At 37.7% G+C, this 22883-nt stretch overlaps 1 protein-coding gene across 2 annotated transcripts in view; it reads right to left on the reverse strand.

Moving 5' to 3' along the window:
• The window catches only part of STARD13 (StAR related lipid transfer domain containing 13), a 312386-nt gene that overhangs the window by 214277 nt on the left and 75226 nt on the right, over positions 1-22883 (reverse strand). For both annotated transcript variants that reach the window (XM_026843968.1, XM_026843959.1), the window contains 2 exons: positions 9505-9651; positions 4827-4961 (listed from right to left, as the gene is read on the reverse strand). In XM_026843968.1, the coding sequence (XP_026699769.1) occupies positions 4827-4961; positions 9505-9651 (282 nt within the window). The remainder of the gene's footprint in view (positions 1-4826; positions 4962-9504; positions 9652-22883) is intronic.

Below are 22883 nucleotides of genomic sequence, written 5' to 3' on the forward strand. Positions count from 1 at the left end.
TAGTAGAAGTACAAACTGTTACAAGTTGTCACATTATAACTTCTTTCTGCACTGGATGTTGGCAACTATTTGAGAAAAGACTTGTCACTAATGGAATAATTTCTGATCCCCGCTGGTCCAGGGGCAGCAATATTGAACAAGTAGTGCATGAGAAACATGATGATTCTGGTTTTCCTTCAGCTCTTTTTACTTTTGAATATCTCTGGCCTCAAACAAAGTCAGAGGGTCAGGCAGGCATCACACTTCCTACAGAGAGATAATGACTACTATAGTCATAGATTATGGTATTATTAGTTTTACATTTCTAAACAATGTCAGAAGATACCAGACATCTCTGGAACCTCTGACCTAAACTCTGAGACACTGTTTATAGCATCAAATAGCATTTCTCAGAAAAAAAAAAAAAATCATCTTCTTAAAAGAATCACAAACACTCTTCAGTGATACGGGTTACAAGGCACTGTTTTGCTTCCCATTTTCTGAACCAAGTGGCTTAGCACAGATAAACTATAGTTCTACAGACAGTTTAAGCTACCAGAAGCCAGCACTGATGCTGAAAGAAGCAATTCACCCTGTCTCATCTCCAGCCACTCTGACCATCTCTTGCACTAGCCTACGTATCTATGTGGCTGAGCAGTGAACTAGAACAAGAATCCAGGTTAAAACAAACCTGCAGTCTATAAAATGATTAATTTTAGCTGTCTTGGTTTAATGAACTCAAGCTCTCTGTGGAACTAAAGCATGAGAAATCAAAACCATGCTCATCAACTACACTTAAATAGAAAACATAAAATCAGCCTTACCACACAAAAAGGAAAAAGCCAAACTTTGTTACCAATATATGAAGTGTTGTTTTCTTACTAATTCAGAGTGCGTACTGCAGAGGATATTATGCTATCTGCAAGAGCTAGAGGGTTTTCATACCACCTGGTATTAGACTTGGAAGTTAGACCATCTGGGCCTCACAGTTTCCCCTGCTCAGGGCATGGAGAGGCAGGCACTACCCATCAAATGCCAGACTGTAATTTACATGCCATGGGAGGGATTTAGCTCACCCAGCTCTAAGCACCTATGCCTCAGCCAGTTACCCCAGCCTCTTCAAAATCTTAACCAACCAACAAACCAATTCTTTTGGGGGCACAAAGCACTTCAACCAGGTGACCTACATTCAGATGACTACTTCAGGATGAGATGGATCTTGCTGTAGAAGTTCTTTTTCCTCTCCGTTAATGGAATCTATATGATGTAGACATGGACTTACAAACGTCAGCATTTGTCAAGTGAAACTTTGTTGTTTGTCTCTTAGGTGCCTGACTTCCTTACCACCTTAGGTACATATTTCTATTAGTACCGCATAAATAATGTTTCAGTGAAGTAATTTTTTAGGGGAAGGAAGGAGGAGAGACATGAGATGACACATCATTGTCTTAAAACTATGATTTTCACTATTATTCTATCAAAATGTTGTAACAAGTGTGAGTCATCTTTTAAAGACATATAAACAGAATACCTACTGTGACACAAGTTTGCCAAAGAAACCTTCATCGCACCTTTTAAGCAGTCAGTGTTGTTGGTATCCATGAAAGTGTGCAGCTAACATCACTGCCTTGTATTGAGAATCGAACAACTGTCCCCTGCATGATTTTCTCCATATTATTCCTGAATTACAGCATCCCTACTATTTCTCACATTGGTCTTCTCCGCTGTATTTTCTAATCTCAGTAAATTACAGAGTATTTGGTTCTTTAAACACCTGGGTATATGAGTTCTTGGGAAGTGGAGACAAGATCTTTTTGACCACCTGACTCATAAAAAAATTGGAAGAGAAGAAAAACTAGCTCTTCGAAATACAACATATCTGATTTATCTTTGTGTTACTCTCAAATTATGATTATACCACTTGGATAACGGGGGTTAAACAGATGCAACCCTGGGTGTGACACAGCAGGAATTAGGTGTTCCATCATTTGGATCCATCCCCTTTACTGTAATAAAATTAACTTTGGCATACACTTTTTAAAAAATATGGAAAGTCCGTATCTTAAGGAATAAGTGGTGAAAATTTTGGTATTGGAGAGACATGACACTCATACAGACTGAATGTCTGGAGCTAGACATGGCATTATTTGTATTTGCCTGAAATATAGCACATACACCAAAAGCAGCACTTTTAAGGAAGTAAAATGATCTACTCTTCTGAATGAAATTTACAAACACCCAGTTTCAGCATTTATGCCTAATTTAAAGCACTGGCCAAATTAAAAAACAAAGCCCATTAATTTCTAAAGGAATTCTGTGCCTCCAGTAGGTTTCTCAATTAGATGGTGCCCTAAACAACAGTAACACTTTCTGCATTACACTGCTGTTACTACAAGATTACAAAAATGTTTGATACAATACATGGGCTGTACTGATGAAGATTCATGGAACTGCTATTTATTGTAGTAGTATTTCCTGTATTTCAACAAAAGAGAAATGTAGACTTCATAAAAGAGAAAACCCCCCCAAGTTACTTTCTCTGCCTTCTCCTGCACACTTCTAGCCAAACAGCAGTATTACTGCAACATCACTTCAAAAATATTTACACAGAATTAGTGGGAAGGTGGTTAAGCAACATTTTGCCAGTGTATAAAACAAATAAATTTGGCAAATATCTTTTTACTGAACTCTACTATCTTTTCCAACTAGAACAAGTGACAAATCAGAACAAATGTTTGTGCTTTTGCAGAAATGGAAAATGGCACGCTTATTTTCTAAGGACAGAAAATAGTTAATGGGAAGATAATAATTTTTTTTAATTAGTAAGCAAACGGAGCTCACCTTCAAAATTCCATTCCAGTGAACAGGAGTAGGCTCATTTAACGAAATACGGAATTTGTATGGTGGCATGCATATAACTATTTGGTAGATTAACTGTATGACAGTTTTAAAGATACCTTTAATATAATTAATATAAAATTGCATGTATAACTTGAAATAAGCACCTCATCAGGAGAAAGACAACTGCGGAGCTATTTACTTAATGTAATTATTGATAAAACCTATCGGCTTTGGGATCAGAGGAACGGAGGGTGGACAATATGTGCCAATATCTGCAAATGCCTCTGAAGCTATTTGTGGAAGAGATGCTAGTAGGACTGAGATGCACGGCAGAAAATTACCAGAAAGTATTCTTAAAACAGAATAAACGCATGGATAATAACACAGGCTAACCGGGAAGTGTAAGTATGGCTTTTGGAGGCCAAGTTCTTTGAATGATCATGCAGATATGGGTGATTTGGCTGCTACAATGCACTTCCATTTCAAAAAGCTTCTGATGAAGTTATCTATCAGACTCAAACTATACTGTCAAGGAGGAATAATAAAAAAAAAGACATCAAGAAACTACAATGTCTTTTCATTGCTAAATATAAGTGAAAAGAAAGGTTAGGAGTAATTGTTTGTTTTCTTTTACAGTGGATGGATATGACCTGACAGTCTCACAGATACACGTTCAATATACTCATAAATGATCTGGAAAATGAAGGAATAAAAACAGACAGAGTTTTCTGATTATATTAAATTACAGAGGTTAATAAAAACAAAAAATGACTGCCAACTGCTGCAAAAGGACCTCATGATGCTGAAACAGGCAGATAAAATTCAATACCAATAAATACAGCCAAGCACACTGAAAAAGAAACCCCAGTCTCAGGTATTCACTAGTTCCTACAAAATTCCTAAGATTCAGTTTTTCACAGTACAAGAATTACAGCCAAAGTAATAATCCAGTAGCAAATTTACAACAAGAAATAGGTGGTTTTTCCCATACTCCACAATTAAACATTGGAAGTAACTGCTACAAGACACTCTGAGTATCAAAAGATCAAATGAATATAAATGAACACAAAAGACACAACTAGTGGCGAAAAGACCCTTGGGGGCTATTAATTACAGAACTGCAATATAGTGTCTGGCTTCAATGTGTCTGCATGACAAATAACTCCAAGGAAGCTGAGATGGCCTACTACCTGCTTACCCTGTTCTTACACTTCTTTCCTGAACGTCCAACACTGGCCACTGCCAAAGAAAGGATACTGGACTCTTAAGTACCTTTGATTCAGTCCAGTGCAGACATTTTTATGTTGTGTGATGATCATGGACACTGCTGGCACCCAAGTAATTTTAAACTGAGAGGCAAAACTAATCTACATTCTGGAACAAAGGCATTGATCCTAAAATAGCTTACATTTAGCTATTGAGAAAGTGAATCAAAGCCTTTTGAGAAAATCCTCTGACAGATTTTAACAGACTTCGATTGCAGACTACAGCATCACCTTGTGAAAAAAAAAACCCAAAATAAATACTGCTATTATTGGTTAGAAATAGGGCTTAATTAAATCTCCAGAGCTGAATACTTCTGCTTAAAGAGAATTTAGGGTGGAATCCACCCTGAACTGGGCATAAGCAACAGCCAAATTAAAAATCCAAAGAGACTAGTTCCAAAACAAGCAAAGAAGAAAAAGATGCAGTAGTGGCTCTGATGCCTGGAATCCATCATGTGTAACCTCCAGGTGAGATGAATTACTCTTTAGAAGTGCCTGTTTCTACGAAGGCAATCCAAGTGACTAGTTCAGATGTAGAAGTCTTCATTAGTGTTGTCTAAAATCAGATCAGATGAATCCCACAGCCCTGGAGTCTCATTAACTCAAGACTGACAAACATTTATCTCTACCTATTTTGCAAACCAATCTCCTTGTAGTTCAACATTTGCAGAACAAATTACTTCGAAGAAATGGAAGGACCTGAGAGTCAGAGAATGTTATAAATGTGCTGTAGCTACTTACATCAGTTTTAGGTCGTGCTCCAGTTGACACTGTGTAAGGCAAACAGTCTGGATCCTGGTAGTTCACTCTTCTATTTTTCCAAGATCCCTTTCCTTGATGATCTCCATAAAAGCCTGTCTCCAATTGAACAGGGAACTGTAAGAGAATTTTAAAAAGCCTGTAAATAAAGGCAAGTCATAAATATTTTTAATGTGAACTGCAAGATAAAAAAATTGGAATTTTATCTTTTACAAGCTTTTTTTCTCTGATGGAAGGTAAACATTTGGCCTCAATCTTTTTTTCTCAGAACCACCTGCTGCATCACATTTACATTTTGCTAAGTTAGACATCCATATATTATGGGAAGTGGTTTCCTTAACAGCTAGTATACACAACTAGAGAACTAATAAATAGTAGTACACCTTTCTAAATATCAAAGAATTGAATCACCTCTACATTAGAAAGAAATGGCTTTATTCAAATTGTTTATAACTATCACTTTATTCCATGTTCAGTTTTCTAACTTAAACAGAGTCCCACTTTCATATTACAGACTGAACTTTCCAAATCCACTATTCCTTCTCCCTCAAACCTGGGGAGATCTCACCTGATTGCTCCACTCCCACAACATCTTTTAGAAGATGTCCTAACTCCAGGCCCACATGTACCCGGACACAATGAATGCAATGCCTGGAAGAGATCAAATGCACAACGTTCTCTCATATATCCTGGTTTGCCTCAATAGAATGACGATGTGCAGGAGCAAGGAGCAAGCCGTGCTGCAGTCCAACAGGATCCATGCTGGCAACAGTCAGGGAACCAGGATCATAGGTGCACCACAGAGCAGTCCCAAGCTGTTGGGTACAATCAATCAAAATCAGCCCATTTTCTGGCTGCTCCTCTTCACAAGAGGACAAATTTGCTGCTGGTCTTTAACAGGAATTGCCTAGTTCCCAGTTAGTTTATTTTTAGGGATGTAAAATGAGGAGGCTTTGCAAAGCTGGCAAAAGTATCAGTATGTGGCCAAAAAAAAAGAAAGTTTGAAGATAATACACTAGTCCTCCAAGAATTAAGAGAATATGTAAGCTAAAGACAAAGTTTTGTACAATGAAAGTCTTATCTCTAAGATGGGGTAATTATAACCAAACAAGATTTCTCTGTCACTATCCATGAATGATAAAGGACTAAAACTGAAAAACGTGATTCTCATTCTTCAGATCTGGTGTTTTTTCTGTACTGAAACTGAATACTAGACATCAAATGGCAATGAAGCAGATACATTAAACAACAGACAAACATGCTGTTTACAGCAGGAGGGTTTTATCTCTCCTGTCTCATTTACAAAGTACTGCCTTCCAGATTGCTGAGATTTTTTTTTTTCCATAGGAAAGGTACAGGTTTCAGAGAAGCAGTACTATTAATTGCAGTTTTCCAAAGCTAGCAGTTTTGCTGTTCACATAGCCCAGTTTTTTGTACTTAACTCGTATTTATAGCATCAGTAAGACAATGTTTCAGAAAATAATCTGATGACAGATAATCACTTTTAGTATCTTTTCTGGATCAGATACCCACTCAATGCAGCTAATGCTACTGCCCCATACTATTTCCCAATAAAAAAACCTGATCAGCAGTAACTTGCAGTTTACAGGGATGTAAAGACATACTGCCTTTTACCATTTGTTTAAAAGTCATTTCACATTTTAGAAAACACCTTAAATTTGTTTACCAAAATACTGCAAGACCCCTACTCTCACCCAATAAGTCCCATAACGTTTATTCACCCAGTCTATTTTCATGAGCAAATATTTAGACTTCTTCCTACAAATTTTTTATTCAATCGAGTAGTATTCATAACAGTTACCTTCACAACAGGAAAATTTAAATAATAATAAAGTATCAAAGAGTTACTTCCACAAATAGATGAAAAATCCTTCAGTAGGAAACCAACTGACTCAACCTAGTGATTAAATTACAAAATATATTTCTGAGACGCAGTATTTGCCTTAAGAAACAAATACTGTGTCATCTGTTAAAAATTGCCCACAACCCTCAAGAGACCAATTTTCAGAGCAGCATCTCCAAAAAACATGTTGCCACTCTTAGTCACCTACTTCAGAGACCTCAGGTCTACAAGTTGGCCTTGCAACTGTGAGTGCTTCACCCAAAAGCATTTTCAATCATAATTTCTTGTGTCAGTTCCTAGTTTATATAATCAAAATAGGATAAAAAATATGAAGAACCCATAAGCAGTTCATTATTTTACAGAAGTCAAATTTACACAGTTACTAGCAAACACAGGTCTGAAGTCTTCTTCCCATTCAAGTTTCATTGTGAGTGACACAAATAAAACATTTGATATGTGTGGAACAAATTACAAGCTATAATAAGAAATAAAGAATAAATGGGATAAATTGATAGAAGACACTCATACAACTTGTATGAAAACAGGAGTTAGTTCATTTTTTCCACTGCAACTGCCATTTTCAGATCTGCAAAATCTGTTTCTTCATAGTAAATTCATAGAGAGATTTAGGAGGATGTATGTCTCTTTGAATATACAGGAAGATGAAGGTCAACCCATTTTGAGGCAAATTATTCTTAAATGTTTAAACTAGGGCAGATGGTTCCTTTGTCCTACAAATGCCTTTGCAGGAGACAGCAAAGGGTGTCTCATCATCTGTTCCACAACAGATTATCACTGACTCTTTTCTTGCTCTGATCTTGCTGGTCTCATCAGGAAGACCTTTGTGTTATATGACCTCTCCAGCTCCTATAGTGAAATTGGCTCTTGGAGGTTTTGAGGACATTTCCAGTTTGCCAAATAAGGCCACAATAAAAATGCGGTTGATTCACGTTTGCCTGTCCACAGACAATTAAGAAGCAAGCTCTCCTGCTTCAGAGTGAGAAGACGACATGACTTGACGAAGAGGTGTTTAACTGCTCAAAATTCATATTGAGGAAAATGGTAATTTTGGCATCGATATTAGAAACATTCTTGAAAACTTTCTGGTCTTATCCAAAGAGATGCAGGTATTGGTAAGGGAAACAAGTGTGCCAAGACCAGTAAGACTGGCTTGGAGGTAGGTGTTATCAGCAGAGTAAGCAAGACCAGCTCTGTATCACTAGCATAGGCTTTTGGAGGGGGGATATGGCCCAGGCAGAAGGCTGTGTCCGAAGTCCTGGCCTCTGTACTCAGAAGATGTCTTGTCAGTAGGTTTCAGTTAGAGAAGTGAAAGCATCTGGGATGCTGGTGCTGGTATTCTCTACGCAACCACTTTTGAATATGTTGTTCCTACGTATCAAAAGACATGTGAAAACACTGTCTATCTGGATTTGATTTTCTGCTGTCCATACATTACATGCCCTTCATTGAATGCTCCAGCAATGGATTTGAAGTCCAGTGTCCTATGATGTTCAAGTCATCATGGAAAAAGAATATGCCTAACAAAACCATGGCTTTTGCCTTAGCAGAATAGGCACAGCCATAAAATCACGGGTGTTTGGATCACTGGTTACCAAAACCAGACTGCCTCACAATGGGAAGTGCTTAAATTCTGATGGCTTGGATTTCACTTTCAGGCAGAAAAGCAGACTACAGTACTACCCTATTTTGACAGAAGACATTGAGCAGTCTCCTACAGGACAGAACACTGTCCATTAATATACAAGTTAATGCTGAAATTAGTTCAATTAAACAGAGCTGATTCTGACTTGCTGACATGTACAATAGAGACAGTCATGACCACTCTGATACTAACACTCTCTGCAGAATATGAAAATGCACACTGCAAAACACAATACTGAGATGCAAGATTCTGAACATCCTACCTTGAGAGACATAAACATTTACATGGTGATCCACATAGACATACACTTAAAGAATTTACTTTTACAAAATGAAGCATCATTGAAACAGCGACGACGGCAAAAGCATTCAAACAAGCTCACCTTCCAGGAATTTCAAGCCAGAACTAACATTCAGAGCTGCAAACACAAACAATTCTATCTTAAGAACTTTAATCGTAGCCTAAAGCAGAGAACAAACACTTCTACTTCTCATGCTGTTCACTCTCCAGGTACTTGTGTCTATAAAAAATCTTGCTTATTCAAAAATTACTTAAATATCATTGCTCCTTAATCCCATTTGCCCCCAAAATAGAAGCTTAGGAAACTGTGTGCCATCAACTGATGACACATGCTATCACAAAATAGTCTTAACTAGAGAAATGCTAAATCAAATATTCAGATAAAATAAACAAAAATATTAATTTAACTCTTAATGAAGATACATTGTGTCTCTCTTGCTGTTAGTTCTTTAACTAAATATAACAAGTGTAAATAGGCCAGCACCGTAACTTTCAATATTTCAACATTTCAACAATACTCTATCCTGAAAAAATATCAAATGCAACCATCAGGAGTGAAATTCCCCTCTAAAAAAAAGGTGATTAATGACTTTAAGCTATATTGACAGAAAACCTACAAGTTTCATTCCCTGACATTTCTGGTTATTTGGCTGTTACTTGTCTAATGAAATTAGAATTTTCCTTATTATTGGGTGAAAACTGTAATTTACTTCATCCTTGATCCTAAGCTTCTTAGCCTGTTTGGAAACACAACCAGATCTGAAAACCACGTTTTGATGAGCATCTGATAGCTAAACGTTAGAAAACATATCATACGACACACACATTCTTACCAGTTGCTTGTGCCTTTTGGTAGAAGGAGTACTGGAGGGAGAAGAGCCAGCACTCAGAGCTTCTTCAATATCTAAGTTCAACTGTTCCAGTTTCTTCATAAGACATGACATAGAGTCTGACCATTCAGATCCCTTTTCTGGTTGGGTCTAAAAGAAACCAAACATACGTGAAGTCTTAAAACATTCAAGCTTTTTATAACCTGAAGACTCATTTTTCTTCTAGCCCTCAAGGAAAAAGATGATTGCTTCCTTCCCTGTCCTTGAGTAACTTTTCTCCATTTAGAAAGCTTCAGTTTTCACTCTGATCCTGATGACACATATTCATAGCTGTTTTTCATACTCTGACACTCCACTCCTGTATATCTAAATGGCTTTCTAACACTTCATCTTGGGTGAACCACTGCCAGCTCAAGCTAAGCACAACCAAGACTAAAACCAAAGTAACTTTAAAGTCTCCTCCTTAAGCCACTTCTATTTTAGCATCTCTCCACCGATTGCTTGTTGTCAATAAGAATGAGAACTTTGAAGGTCATCGTGTGCACTGTATCTCGTTTCTTACTATAATTCCAGACTCTGTCAAGTCTTGCAGCTTTCTTCTGCCCACCTACTGGGAATACTTTATTGGTCTCAAACACCTTCTGTTTTCATGGAATCATTATCCCTTTTATCTAAACTGCTTCACTGAATAATGAAAACATTAATCCATTGTAACTGCCAAAAATACTTTTCTTGTTCCTTAGTTTCGTCAAAGTCCTCTCCAGTGACTCCCTTTAAGCATCCTTCCATGGCAGTCCCTGTGCATGCTGCTGCATTATGCCTTCTTTTCCTTATTCAAATCACCCCTAATGATCCACAAGAAAAATACAGTCACACTGACCTCTCTGTCATCATGGTTAGCTACCGCTTCCCAGATTAGTCCCTATCCAGAAGCTACTTCAGTTCTTCCATCTTTCTTACTTTCACAAATGATACATATCTTTGCACAGAGGATAATTTCATAGCAAACAATTCTAACAGACTGAGCATACAAACAGTAATAATGCATTGCCATCCTGCTGAAATCCTAAGAGCATCATACCAACACTCCACATTACCTAGGGGAGCTAGATGAATATTGTCATTATTCTTACTTGATAAATCTTTATGGTGATATTTCCTTATGAGGGTTTTGCAAGTGGGACAGAGAGATAATTGTAACTTGCACACTATCATCAAAAAAAGCTTTACAAATAGAATCCAGGAGACTCACTCCAGTATTACACTGACATATAATATTACTAATGGAATTGTTCATCTTCACCACAGTAACTAAGAATAAGGCCCCAGATCATCAGACACCTGGTCCTGTACTACCAACAGACAGCCCCTTCAGAGGGGCTAGTATTATCTTTGTAGGGATTTTTTTGAAGCACAGAAAGATAAATATCCAGTCTTTCATTTTCCAAATCTTTACTTGGAATTTCCCAAAGTTTTACAACCTCTGAACATTCTTCCTGAAACGCTGTTAAAACTGCTAAGCTATATTTCAACACTGTAGCTATTATAATTATTTAAACAGATACTCTGAGTGCTTCCCATTGTCTTCCTAAACATTTTAAACAAAATATAGGATGTCCCACAGAAAGTGAGTATCAGAAGACACTCCTCATTCTGAGTGAGATGATCTTACACAGGAAGTGTGCATGGTGATATATGTCTAAGACAGTAATTTGTAAACAAAGTAAAGATTGTACATTTTCCTGCAATTACACTTCCTCACATACTGATCTTTCCAATACTAAAGAATGCTTAAAAAAACTCAACAAGGACAACACATGCAAACCAACACAAACTCCAGCAACAATAACTGTAGAAAATCTGTCAAAATCTAATATGAAGGTTCTATTTCTCAACCCAGTTAAACTGTAATTTAAGAAAAAGGAGCTTTAAGAATGTGTTTTTATACCTTTCAGTGGTAAACAATTCTGAGGCAATAATTACAGAGGGAAGTGAGTAAAATGTGCTTGATTTCCATGAGCTATGTAAAAATTGTACATGCCAGGTGAGAAACAATGTACATTAGAAGTTTAGATTTTTGAGTTAAAAAAAAATGAGTGATTTACACAAGTGCAAACAGTCCATCTGTTCCATGACAGAAAGAAGTATTTCAGGTGGCTGGAGAGGTGTCTCTAATTTAGCATTTTCCATAGAAAATACAAAGATGAAAATTTATGAAGACTTTTAAAAAGGTTTTAAAATATTTCTAAGATGCTCCAAATGCACGTAACAATACATAAGATATTGTGTTACAATGAAAAATACAGTTCAATGTGTAGGGAAGCACACTATGCCTTTATCTTGACAAATATTTACCTACTGGATCAATACTTCTAGCATTCACTAACACTATGTAACACATCTGTAAAAGTGAAACCCCTTTATTTTTATACATTTCTTCTTTGATTGTAACAGAACTCAAACCACAGTAATTTCTTACAAACACAAGTCCTAAGGAGTTTCCCCAAACTATGACTCTCCTAGCTTTCTCCATTCAGTTCTGTCTTTTTCGGTTCAGTAAGACTCTATATTGTGTCTATTAAGGGGATGAGGAAAAAGATGGGTTTTCATTATCCTTCAAGATAAAGCCAAATGGGCCTACTTAACAAATGCCATTCACTAATTGGAAATTTGGCACAAAAGCACCATTTGGAACAAACGCTGATTGGCTACCTATTTCAAAGGTTGCCTGAAATTCCTGCTGAACAGCAAAACATGATGCTACTTACATTCAAAAATACACAGTCTGCACAGTAGGACTTCTAACCAGTGAATAAATTCTGCCTAATCCATTCACAAGGAACACAGTTCCCCAGTGTTCAGCCCTAGTAACTGGGCTGGACACTATCAAAGTACTCAGAAGAGTTGTAGTGTATCTTGCCCATAGCAACTGCAGAGTCAGTAGGGTCAGAGTATGTTTGGAAGCTTTTGTCTCTTGCCCTTCAGGAGGAAAAAAGTCTCACTCTGTCTAAGAATCGTGATCTGCTTTATTCATTGTTTGTCCCCTAAAAAGGTGTACAGGGAGAATACTCCTTTCTATATACTCTCAAGGTCTCCTTTCTTTTTGGAGCAACAGTCATTCAGCAATGCGTAGGAATGCTGTTATCTTTTGAAGAACCTGAGAAGTGTAGAGACAGAAGTGCATTACAGGAACAGTTTTTGTATGTTACCTTGGAATATAGAATCATAGAATCATTTAGGTTGGAAAAGACCCTTAAGATTATAGGCCAACTGTTAACCTAACACTACTAAATCCACCACTAAACCACACCCCTAAGCACCACATCTACAAGTCTTTTAAAAACCTCCAGGGATGATGACTCAAGCACTTCCCTGAGAAGCCTGTTCCAGTGCCTGACAGCCCTTTTGGTGAAGAAATTTTTCCTAACATCCAGTGTAAACCTCCCCTGGTGGAACTTGAGGTCATTTCCTCATGCCCTATCCTTGTCAAACAAATCTTTCAAGGTGGAGTAATCTTGTCTATGAAGATCATGTCATACATTAGGCAGAGAATCACATGTCGCTCTTGAAAGTAAACTCCTTTGCCACATGGATTTCTCAAGTCCCATATACTCAGGTTAGGAAAAAAAAATATAGTAAAACAGAAGCATCATCCTCTGTCCTAAATATAAAATTAAGTGGTATACACTTCCTTAAACTTAAAGCAGTTACAAATACAGCTATTATGCTTCAGATAGTTATTGTATATGAAGAACTAACCCAACTACTTAGTATTTAAGATCTAGCAATCAGCCAAACATAAAATTTAGTTGTAGGTTGCTACATCTTAGAGCAACCAGAGTTTATTTTAGAACAGCAAGTTTAATGTTTTTCGTATAGGTACACATACATATCCAGATTCTGTGTTCACTTACATAGATTAAATTTCATTACTACAATAAGAAATGACAGAGGTAAAACAGGGCGCAAGATTATGGTCCATCACCTAAACAATTACTTGTTCTTTTGTTAGACTGAGAAGTAAATACATTCCAGACATTCAACTATTTGTGCCTTTTGGACCAAAGGCTTCTGCACCCTGTTTTTCAGCTTTCAAGTGTTCTTCACTAATCTTATTCAGCAAAAACATCTGCTATAAAAGGCATATTTGTTTCAATGTTTTGCCTGTGAAGCTTATTGCAATAGGCATAATAGCCGCCAGCAAATCTAAATTTAAACTGAAAGAATGTGGCAGAAATTAACAAGTCCATATAGAACACTCAGAGGTCAGGGTTAACCTCGCTACCAGACCTCATCCTATACTGGAAGCAGAAAGGCTTCCAAGTGAAGGGTTATGAGAAAATTACACAACTCTAAATTTATCTGGTTACTTGTGGCTTTCACTTCAGAAACCTTCAATAAGTCCAATTGTTCTGATAATTAATGTATTGTACAACTTCAAGTGATAAATTATTAACCTCCATAAAAAAAATACCAATGCTATTTAACCCTTCTCTCTAATATTAAATCTGTTTAGATAAAATTCTCTCTGATGTACAGCCTAGATCCACAAAGAATGATTTTGTGGAAGTATTTCAGAGATCAAATATCATATTTTGCTCTTGCTGCACTGATGGGACTCCTTCATTATCAAAAGAAGCTCTGTGCAAAAGAAGGTCTCTCAGCCACTGGTGGCTTTGCCTACAGGGGCTGGGGGAGGAAGCCAGATTGATTCCTTACACAAAATCCCTCAAAAAAAAAAAACCAACCAACCTGTTTTGAATAGAAAGGACTCTTTTATTCTCAAAATAGATTTATGTGTGCCTTCTATATTGAAGATAAAATATTTCAAAGGGAATTTTCCCTCATATCCCACTATAACGTTGCTTAAACATTTACAGAGCTTTTAGATGGACAACTAAGTTGTGGTGCCTTCGTCCTGGAAAGCAGGTAAAGTAAACTCTGCAGTGAGCAACCTTTTCACTTCTAAGAACTGTATTGCTATCCATCTGAAACGATCAAGGAAAGTCCTTCCCGTATCTCAAGTCAGCAGACAAAACCATGCACATAGCCTGGTTTGTGGGAAAATGAAAGCTCTTCAGGGATATCACATAAAATTCTGACAAATCTGGATCCTTCTGATCCCCAAAACATGGAAGTATTCACCTAAGATGGGCTATCAGGACCTCAGCTGTTTTCCCAAAGAAAAGCTATAGAAATACTAACATGAATATAGTGTTAATTTAACTGGTTTTAAAGGAAATACCTTTTCCAGGATAAACCCTTTTCCCCCACACCTATGATATTTACACTTTTTAAATAGGTCTGTGTAGCAAGCTTCTTTTTTCCTTCCTGTCCAGTCACTTGCTCCTTTGTGCTTTCCTGCCTGAGGGTGTGCTGCCCCAAGCTACTGATTCCTTCAAACAGGTTTTCAGAAGTGGCACAAGTCATATCTGTATGAATCTGATGAAACTTTCTAAGTGTTTGATGCTCTAGAGCAAATTAAACTGATTTTTAATGACACTTAAGGTTGTTCCTGGCTTTTCTTCACTTCCCCATACAGTGCCATCACATAACTGACTTCATCTTCTTTCACCAAGCTCAATCATGCTTTTCTATAACCTACGTGTCTAAATTTTAGTAAACCACTAGCTATGTCTTTGAGGATGAATACAGTTCAATATAGAAAACTATCATGGAAATGCTAACTTCAAGACACAGAACAATATGGATATATACTTGGGGGTTTTTATGATTAAAAGGAGCACAACATGGGGGAAAAGGGAACCCAAAGAGAAAATAATGTAACACAACCTTTACCTCATTTCATGCATTTGACTACTTGACTTTAAATGAAAACTCATACCAGTTCAGAAACAGACTCAATTACTTTTTATAACAGCTTTTAATCTCTCAGACAGTGAACGGGTAAATTTGGCCTTTAATTTGAAATCAACACATTGATCTTGCATAGTGACAACGTCCATCGTATAAAAGAAAATAAAATCCTAATGTCCTATCTCTCTTTCAAGGGTTCCTGCATCAGTTCTTAAGGACTACTGCTCTACGCTAAGCAGGACAGGAGCCCTGGTAACAACAGAGTCTTCCAAATATTAGTTTATGGAAATACTGCCCAGATGAAGAAACCTGAACTAATTTCTGGGACTGAAGGACATAAGCTGTATCAGCATGGTGCTTCACCCAAGGCAAGAGAGACTGGAGGGGAAAAGAAAGGAATTTAGTTGAGGAAAAGATGTGGGGCAAAATGCTTTGGAAAACAGTTGTTTTCCAAAGCTTTAAAGTAGCCTATCGTCCCAGATAGCCTAATATGAAAACTCTGTTGCAGGTTTGTTTTGTTTCTAGTAAAAGCAACGTTTCAAATTGGACTTCTCATTTAAAATATGACAACTTAAGATGGCCTGGAGTTGGTTTTAACAATAAACTGCAATTTGGGTTTGCTCCGGTGATTAAAAAAAACCTTTCTTATGTTCCCAGTTCACAATGCCTACAGTAGTTCTCCACCTTCTAACAAATTATGATGTCAAGCAACACTGAATTTCACAAACAGGCTGTCTGACAAGCCTGTACTACAGACACATGCTACAGAACTGGCACCCGAATGGGCAGACAAGCTGTCTTAATTGACATCTGCTCCTATTTCAGCACATGAATTATCCTCTTGGGTTATCCCATTTTCAGCTGCTTCAGAGTGGATGCCAGCTCATCATTTATCTATTTTACCATTTCCTCCATCTTCTGAGGTGGAGGAAGTGAACTGCACTTCTTGTATCCCAAACACCTGCTCTAAGCAGTAGTCAAATTCCTGACACCATCTGTTTGCAATTCAGTTTGGCACCATCTGCAACAGTGGTTGTATCTGCACATCACAATTAGCGACCATGAATGTCAAAATAGTTTACACACATAGGTATTAAAACACATTTAACTTCTCCAAAAATAACTAACTTCAAAATACAGTAACTTTAACCATGACTATCTTGGAAAATGTAACTGACCTGTGCCTGTTTACAAAAGTGTATCTTACTGGAGTGCTTGTTGACTGAGTAATAGTGTGCTTTGGACTGGCTTTCACAAAAGCTGAGGGGTCTCATACCACTAAATCCACAAAAAGTTACATACCAGAATAGGGAACTTACAGACCCTTTGCCCCACTGTGTTTAGTTTCACCTGTAGACTACCTTTTGAGATTGGATGGGGCTTAACCTGTTCTCTTAAAAAGGGTTATCTCTTTAGAAAATGCTGTGGTTAGAGCTATCCAGGATGTCGAAGAGCTGGGTTCAGCTTCATCTTTGGCCTAGTGCATTTTACAGCAGCTCTGCCATCATCTTAAAAATCAGCAGGGAGAAGAATAGTATCACTTTAATACTGGGTACAAGTGGCTGTGCAGAAAGTTCCCCTTCTCCTTGCCAAAGAGGAAACAAGCATGAAAATCTGTTTTACCATTTGTAGCACCTACCCTGAGGGGAACAGATCAGAAGAGTTTTGTGAGTTCTAGCCAGCAGCTATGCTCCGTAAAATATATAAGCACTTTGCTAAGACTAGTGTATTGGTCCTACAAACAGGACTTCATCCCCAGGCTACCTATTTGAGTCGTTTCCACCACATGTAATTTCTCTTATTTGTTCAACAACCCCTGAATTATTTTTGCACAGGCAAAGCTACAAGAGAAGAACCTATGCCCATCAAAACTTATCATGAGAAATTCTTCTGGAAGGTAGAAAACACAGGCTAATATCTTTCAAACTGTCGAGAAACCTGAATCCTCCTGTTCTGGAGAAGACAAACCCCTAAATTATGGAAAATGTAAATGGAGCACCTCCTTCTTCTACAAGAAAGCAGCAGCCCCCATTTTATTTTGTGGAAACCTCCATCCTCAGAATATACATGTAGGCTCTATGTCCACCAAAGTGACTCAGAGTAAACAGTCCCACCTATGTGCTGCCTCCCAATCAAGGTTAGCCTCACAATAAGCATCAAGTCCTTGGTCTTAGAATGAATTGTACAATTTTGTTACATTCAGGTAATAAGCAAGCAGGAGATCTTAAAACGAGAAAACAGCTCAGAAAACAACCCCCTGCTACTTTATCAGTGCCTGGCTAGCCTAATAGCCAGTCTCAGACAGTGGTCAGCAGCTGATGCCTAAAGAAAGTCTGTAAGAACTGGGCAATAATAACCTGGTATTTCACACAAGATGCTTTCCCATTTTTCAGAACCATAAGCTGCAAATTTTATCACAACAGTGGCTATTAAGCAGCAAACCGAACAGGAATTTCATGTCAAGCAACCAAATTCTGCCCGTGTCCTAGATTACTTGGAATTTGAGCCAAACATTAAAAATTCAGTTCTGGATGAATTCTCAGATCATAACCAACAAAAGCATGACAAGTGCAGCTCTTCAGTTATGATATTTTCACTTAGACATGCACGCTACAAAACACTGCCAGGTCCGCTGCTCCTCCTGAAACCTCCATCTTCTATTAACGATGTGTACAGCCTGATGAAAGTCCCACTTACTTAAGAAATAATGCATTATTCTGAATTCTTCTGTAATAACATCTGAGGTCTCTGGTAAATAAATGTAGCAAATAAATACTCTAGTCTGATCCAGGTCTTCCAAGACATAAATGCAAACCAGGGCCTGTTGCATCTTAATACAGTAAGTAAGGAGGGGGAAAAAAATTCTGCTCCAAAGAGTGAATGACTGCTCCATTAGTAGCATTTAAATGCTAGCAAGATTTAAATCTCTAATGCTGTGCTTGCATGTTACATACAGCCCTCATACTATACTGGTAAAATAAGAAAATCTTTACGTGCACTTCCTACTTCCACACCAGATCCTGGGTTTTTTGTCTATGTGGAAATGAGAAAATCTTTCTCATATATTGAACATGATTCTGATTTAGAAGGATGTAGTGAAGACAAACACAACATGGAGTCCACAAGAGTCCTCCACTGGTGCCATGATCTTGCTGGACACAGTGTATAGTAAACTTCACCTCTACTGGCTGTAACAAAGAAAAATGAGTGTAACTGGTAGAAACTACAGTGTTTGCCTGGAGATTGGTAACTCTAAAGGAAAATGAGTGTGCCCAGAGACCAGCAGTGAAAACAAGAAACAGTAACAGCAAATAAGAGGGACAGGATGGTATAACTGAAAATGATTTTGTGACCCATGTAACAACTCAAGAGATACCAGACAGGAACCCTATGAAGGGTAAAGCAAACTTTGGGGAAAAACCTTCAAAATCCCTAGAGGAAAAGCCACTGATAAGCTTATCTGCAGCATAAAGCACTGGTGCCTCTAGAGAGGAAGCCCTAGTGTCTTACTCTTGTTTCTGGACCCAGACCAAAGTCAGCTGCGATTTTAACAGGGGCAGCCCTACCCACCCTGAGCAACAGAGGCCAACGTGGGTGACCTCCTCCACTCACCCATCAGGGTCTAGATGTGGACAACACGTAACTGTTAATGGGTCATCAGTGTTTTACTTGTTATTTCAATAGTTGAAGTAGGATTTTGTTTCATCTTAATGCTAAAGCAATAATCTTTAATATAGCAGCTGAATTAAAGAAGGATTTGTCTGCTTCTGTAGCACACCACCACCCACGATGCTCAGTCAACTGTCAGAGTGCACCTTGATGAAAGTTGGTGCTTGGTGTGTGGGCAAAGGGCGCTGACGGCACTGAGGGCTGCGAATCAATCCCTGCGTGACAAAGCCAGGACTGCCCTGGCAATTTAACACACAAGCCGAGTCATTTTTTCTAAAAATATCATTGTCAATGTTTCCTTTAAGAAGTCTGGAGAGGATTCTAAAGATTAAGATGGTAAAAGATAAAGATATTACTATTATCTCGCAAACTTCTAAATGTAAATAACAAACCTATCTTGAGACACTAAGTGCCAGAACACTTTTAAAGAAAATAATATAAAACAAACCCCAAACAAAACAAAACTCTGTGTAGGTAAGTATAACCTTAACGCTTTTTTTCATAAGATACCAGCATCCTTATGTAACTAATTTTCAATTATTGTAATTTAAAAAATTGATATATAGTGAAAGAATTTCAAAGAAAACTGCTAACAGAGATTGTCTCCATGTATTATGAAACTTTAGCTATTCACAGTTTTCTGAGAAAGTCATGTGGTGCTTCTTTGGTGCCTACATTACATACAAAAACATAACTCACAAACACTTGATAAATATGAAACTCATGACTGCGATGCTATCATTATATTTATGACAAAGACCAAAAAAACCCACCCCAAACACCACTGAAGAGGACAAAAAGGATAATCCTTCCAAGATTCACAAGCATTCAGAGAGTTCTGTCAAACTTGACATTGTTCCCTGCTCAAATGTTCCTGCAATCTACTATTGAGAAGAAATATTAACATTAACAATACACTTCAAAACAAATCAGAACAAAGTGAAGAAAATAAAGAGTCAAAAGCACTTTCTGGGATTAAAAGAGTACTCAAGGACAAAGAAAAGAAAGCTTGGCAGAAGAAAACATATTTTTGGTGGCCAAAAACAGGTGGTGATGGGGAAAAGGACGGAACATGAATTATGACAGAACAAGAGAACAGCAGATTATTTAAATAATGTAAACCTTCCAAATTATATCCTGAACTCATTTTCATCAAGCTAACAATAAAGAAAGGCCATTAATCCCAGACCCAGAGAAGTAATCGGGCACAATTCCCAGGTCTTCATTGGAAGTTTGACACCTAAGTAGCCAGATTTAACCACTAGGCTTCAGTTTTATTCAAACACGTTATACATAATCTATGGATTTGTTGCAAGTTAAGTATTTATTGAAATACTTAAATGCGTTTTAAAAAACTTATTACTCTATTAACCATTCCTGAAACTCCTGTAACTTTTAGAGCAACAAAACTAACATGTTATATAGCTCACAGTGGTAATATTTCAAAAACTTGTGTAATATAAAAATGTCTATTTTCCTTAAATAAATGCAATTATAATAATTCAAAGATCCTTATTTCACATTACTTAGCTTCACATCAAGTTATACTTATCTGTTAAACTAAGATAACAAAAAACAGTTATGAAAAGTTCACTTGTGTATAATGGGTACATGAGCCTGGGCCAAGTTTCCCAATATTATACCAATGTAGTTCCACAAAAGTTGTGATTGTCTCAATGTAAGACAGTCTTGTAAGGCCTCGGTATAACCACACCAAATTACAGGTGACAGGTGCTTCAATTTGTGTTTATTTATAACAGGCACACTCATCACATCAGAGTTAGAGAAAAACCTGGTTTTGAAACATCAGCTCTTACAGCAGTAGAGACCACCCCTGAAGTTTTGGACACAAACCAGTAGAACCATGCAGTAAAAGGCATCACAAAGGCTTCTTCCTTCAAAAAATCTTACAGCAAAGAACAAAGAAAGGTTTTCTCCACTTAAATCTAAAAAGCAATTTATTACATTATGATCTCGAGGCCACCAGATTTCACTCGGATCCCTCCAGTACTTAACCACTAATTATTTGTTTGGTAATAGCACACTTCAATTCTCATCCTTCACTTCATGAAGCTTTATTGCACCAAAAAATTCACAGCCCAGGCTGTGCCGTCTCCACACCCTTGTGCTCAAGGGCACCGCACAACACCGTCCCCACCGTGGCCGTGGCGGTACCGCGAAGGCCGGGCCTCTCCTGACACCTCGCACAGCGCGGCGGGGCCCGCGCCGGCCCTGACTGGAGTATGGTGGGAAACACTCCGAGCTGGAGAGTGGCTGGGGGAGCAGGAGGTGCTGAACAGGGTGAGCCAGGAGGCATTAGCTTTGCAGAATGTCAGTGTGGTAATCTTAAATCTGAAAACCACTTTGGAACAATTCTTTTCTGAAATATTCATCATGGGGTGATTAGGTGAATTCTGTAGAAACAGTAGGACAATACATTTTCAATTCCTACCCTGAGACAATTGATTTTATAAATGACTTCTTTTCCATCATGAAGGGCAATTAGTCCCTGATCAATAAATTGAAGAAAAATACATTGTGAGGGAGCTGATGAGTTGTTCAGTTCTTATATGATAATTTTATAGGATCTGTGTCACTCATCCCACATGCTGTTCTATGTTTTCAGAAAGGAGAAAGGGGTTTCTTAACAGCTTCTGTTTAGGTGTCAGCCCTGCCAAGTTGCTCCTTGCAGAGCCTCGATGAATTCAGTGAACGTCATTAGAAGCCCATGTCTAGCAGCCAAGGATCAAGGCAGGGGTGTAGTTAGTTCCTTTCAGAATGTCAGCCATGAAAAAGAGTATTGGGTTAAGAAAGAACAGTTGCATAAAAGAAATAATTATTTTATGTGGCAAATTTGCAGCAGATAAGTACATCATTGGAAACCTTTTCTGGAAAAAAATAACTAGGAGTGAGGAAGTAAACTAAAGGTATCTGTAACTAAAGATACAGTTTAATGCAAACAGTAAAAATTACTATTTCTTTTAAAGTTTTGAAATGGCCAAAGTTAAAGGGAGGTGGGAGTAAGTTTGAATATGCTGTTGAAATCAGAAATATCATTATACTTGACTAGATAAAACTAGCTCCAGGTATTATTATAGTACATGTACATGTTCAGTTTTAGTAGTTTGTATCCCCTGTTTTAGAGGGTTTATGAGTTGTGGCATTTCAATTACAAGAAGCTTGTCAAAATGACATAAGGACACTGATCATAGCAACAAATAAATCTCCTTGTGTAAATTTTTGGAAGTGAAAGAGATGAGTGAAGGAGTACATTTTTCTTTTCATTGTCTAAGTCTCTTAAATGCCTGCACTTAATCAGATGGGATGTCCCTCTGGAGCTCTTCAAAGTTACCGATGGCTTTTCCTCTGACTGTATTAGGAATTTATGTTCTTCATTTGACAGACTGCTTTCTCTATAATGTGGAAATTGGAGACGTTCCCTAACACCCAGCTCCTGATAATTTTCTGCTGATGTTTTAACTCCATGTTGAGGCAAGAGCTGGTGTGCACCATCTCCACTCCCACTCCCTCTTGTCTTCCTCCCACACCCGTAGTTTCTCTCAGAAGAATATTTAATTATGAGAGCATCAAGCCTATTCCACCAGGCCTGGTGAATGATCAGGAACCATAGCCATTTAAATACCTACATTTTAGATTAAAATTAATTGCCTAAATTATAGAGATCAGATTTCACTCCTCCCTCCCTGATAAAACCAGCAAAAGCTTTCAACATGGAGAAGCATATAGTATTAAAGTTTTGAACAGGCCACAGGCTCTACCAGTGACACTTCCTGCAAGTCACCTCTCTGTGTTTCTGGTTCTGTTTTTTTCACTACCTTTTGTTTAGTAAACTGACATGTATGTTCCTCCTATCTGCCTATGCTAAAATCCACAGT

Source organism: Athene cunicularia, assembly GCF_003259725.1.
Source record: "Athene cunicularia isolate RWA chromosome 1 unlocalized genomic scaffold, athCun1 chr1_part1, whole genome shotgun sequence".
Classification (NCBI taxonomy): Eukaryota; Metazoa; Chordata; class Aves; order Strigiformes; family Strigidae; genus Athene; species Athene cunicularia.